The 2890-nt window shown below is 51.1% G+C and overlaps 1 protein-coding gene across 1 annotated transcript; it reads left to right on the forward strand.

The window, feature by feature from the left end:
* Positions 1–220: 220 nt before the first annotated feature.
* LOC135810171 (alpha-(1,3)-fucosyltransferase 11-like) lies at positions 221–2438 on the forward strand. The gene has a single exon (XM_065323644.1). The coding sequence runs from the start codon at positions 780–782 to the stop codon at positions 2394–2396; it is 1617 nt and encodes a 538-aa protein (XP_065179716.1). The 5' UTR covers positions 221–779; the 3' UTR covers positions 2397–2438.
* The last annotated feature ends 452 nt before the right edge of the window (positions 2439–2890 follow it).

Consider the following 2890-nt stretch of genomic DNA (forward strand, 5'->3'; position numbering starts at 1 on the left):
AAGTGTCGACAAAGTATCGACCAAGTGTATAGCGCTAGCGGTACACTCAGCGGTACACTAATTCTCGAAAGGCACTCACTCGAGCTTGTCACCGGTACGCGGTTGACACCGCGTACGGTACCCAGTGCAGTTCGTAAAAAATAATGGAAAAAAGATTCGAATTCGCGAAAGAGGAAATGAATGCGAGAAAATAATGACAATCAGCAAACTGAACAGGCCCTGAGGATGTATGCGGTGGACATTTCAACGTGACAGGCAGGGAGTCGTAAAGAGGTATTTTACGACTCCCTGGTGACAGGCAGCAGTGGTTAGGTGCTAGCTGCTAAGCATGCTGCAGCCTCTGCCGTTCAATGGTCTCGCAGGGAACTTTGCGGGGTGAGACAGACTGAGAGCCTGGGCTTTGTTGCACTACAAAAACTTGAAAACCTCGCCGTCGACTGGGCCATGGTTTGCAGATCGTCAGCAGGCATTATTAATTTTGACCTCAGCCTGTCACTGAATCAGTGACTTGTGTGTCGGATCCGCGTAAACCCACTAAAGGTGCAGCACTGACGATGTGTGTGTGTGTGGATGGCACACTTACTTGCTAGCTCTACTAGTCTGCCACTGTGCTGTGCAGCTGAACCTTGGGCTCGGAGCTGAACTGAGTGCGTGGAGCTGGGCTGTGGAGCTGAACCCTGGAGCTGTGCTGAGGAGCTGTACTGTGTTGTGGAGCTGCACTGAGTGTGTGGAACTGAACTGAGTCTGTGTTGCTGAGCTGTGGTGCTGAACTGTGTACTATGATCCATACTTTTACAAAGCGCCGAAGTCTCTCGCGCGTTTGGATTATTGTGTTGTCGTTGGCAAGTGCCTCGGCTGTGTTTCTCCTCAGTGGCGGTAACTTGCCTGATGCACACTTTACAGTAAGGACCATTTCAAACCGAGCAAGCTTGCAGAATGGCTTGCCACCCTTGCTGAAGCGAAGAGACATGGATGCCGCGGGTAGGGACATAGCGGACGCCGCAGGGGAAAATGGTCATCACAGACTGAGTGGCACCAGGGTACAGCGGAACAAACCGTCAGTCGGCCAATACTCAAATGAAACAGAACTGGCCAAGGTGTCGCAAGTGTGGGGAGAAGATGGTGCTGCTTACGCTTGGCCTCGGTCTGTCAGAATCTACAGCCAGTGCCGGCACCCGGGAGAGGTAAGGATCTGCAGCAAGCCACGCAAACAGTTTGTCATCCTGCTGTGGGACGAGGAGTTCTGGAATACACGCAGCGCCCTGCCCTTCGTCATTCATCCCCCTAAAGACGGCCTGCTGCATTTCGGCTGTTGTGATGGTATGGACATGGTATATACTGCTGACAAAGCCATGTTGTCCACGGCAGACATTGTGGACTTTCACCCGAAATACCGCCAGCCTATGCCAATGAGAGGTCACAAGCACCAAGCGTTCATGATGAGCAGTGGAGAGCCGCCGTACGTTGCTGCAAAGTACTCGGTGCCGATGGAAGAGATCAACTTGCTGAGGACATTTTCGCGCAGTAGTGACATTGCGCAATCTCTCACGCACCCGGGCGAATGCTTCTGCGAGAAGTTCCTCCAGCCACTGAAAGTTCCTTACCGTGAACGGCAGCGCGTGCCTGTGTCAGTTTTGGTTAGCAACTGCAAGTCGTACGGCGGCCGCAGCCAGCTACTGCAATACTTGATGAGCAAGGTGGAAGTGCACAGCATGGGCAGGTGCTTTCACAATCACGCAATGCCACCTGGACAAGACACTGACACCGTACTGGAGAAGTACCTGTTCAACTTCGCCGCGGAGAATGCTGTCTGCGTGGACTACATTACCGAGAAGTTTCACCGGGCACTGAAAGTCGGCACTGTTCCGATCGTGCTGAGTCAAGATCACATGCCCGGGTACGAGTTTGTCGCGCCGACCGAAGACTCTTACGTCGACCTGTCTCGCTACGCTAGCATTGACGAAGCTGCTGAATTCATCAGAATGACGTCGTCGTCAGAGGAGGCGTACCACCGACATCACACGTACCGCGGTAAGATGGCAAACAGTACTGTGTTATCGCACACGTTCAGAACTAAGCTGTGTGCCGAGAAAGAGGACGATCTGGGGGAGTGGTGCGACATTGCCAGTCGCATGGAGACACCGAAAGGACGAGAGCAGGTCCTGCAGAAGACGTATTTTAACTACCGTGACACGATAGCACGCCAGTGTGCTTCTCGTGACTCCATGGCACGCAATGTCCCAAGCATGGGCATCGGTCTCCTGCACTGTGCTGTCGTTGCTCTTCTAGGTTTAGGTATTATGTTGCATCAGTATAGAACGTCTATCCGAGGGAAGATCCGCGGCTACCTTCGTGAAATTGGTCTGTATTTGGTTAGGACTTACACGCCGAAATGAGCATCCGTACGGTCAGAAGCGAAGAAGTGGATGAAAACCTGAGCGTTCGACTTTTTCTGTATTATTGTCTGTCGTGGCCAATTCCTCGAATACACCATAAAGCTGGTGCGAGTGATACTATCATAGGGGTTAGGTAGCATAGCGTGTACCGCCGGTCTGTGCGGCAGAACTAGCAGGTGCGTTTGTCGTACTCTTTAGCAACTCGAATTACCCTCGAGTGGGTCTATTGTTATTAGGCAATTGTCTGTTATAGTCACCACTGTAAATATAAATCCAAATCCAAAAATCCAACCTCTGCACGGTTCTACTGAACATAACCATGGCAACAGTGCATGCATGTGCATCACTAGAATGAAGTGTGGCGATTCGAGTGCCATAGCTTTCATTCCGATTTCAGTGCCATTTTTAAAACGTTTTTAGTTTTGACATTTGTGTGTACGTGTGTGTGTGCAGCATTGTTTTGAGTTTTCCCATACAAGAGGCGATGATTAGTT

Source organism: Sycon ciliatum, chromosome 2 (genome assembly GCF_964019385.1).
Source record: "Sycon ciliatum chromosome 2, ocSycCili1.1, whole genome shotgun sequence".
NCBI classification, from domain to species: domain Eukaryota; kingdom Metazoa; phylum Porifera; class Calcarea; order Leucosolenida; family Sycettidae; genus Sycon; species Sycon ciliatum.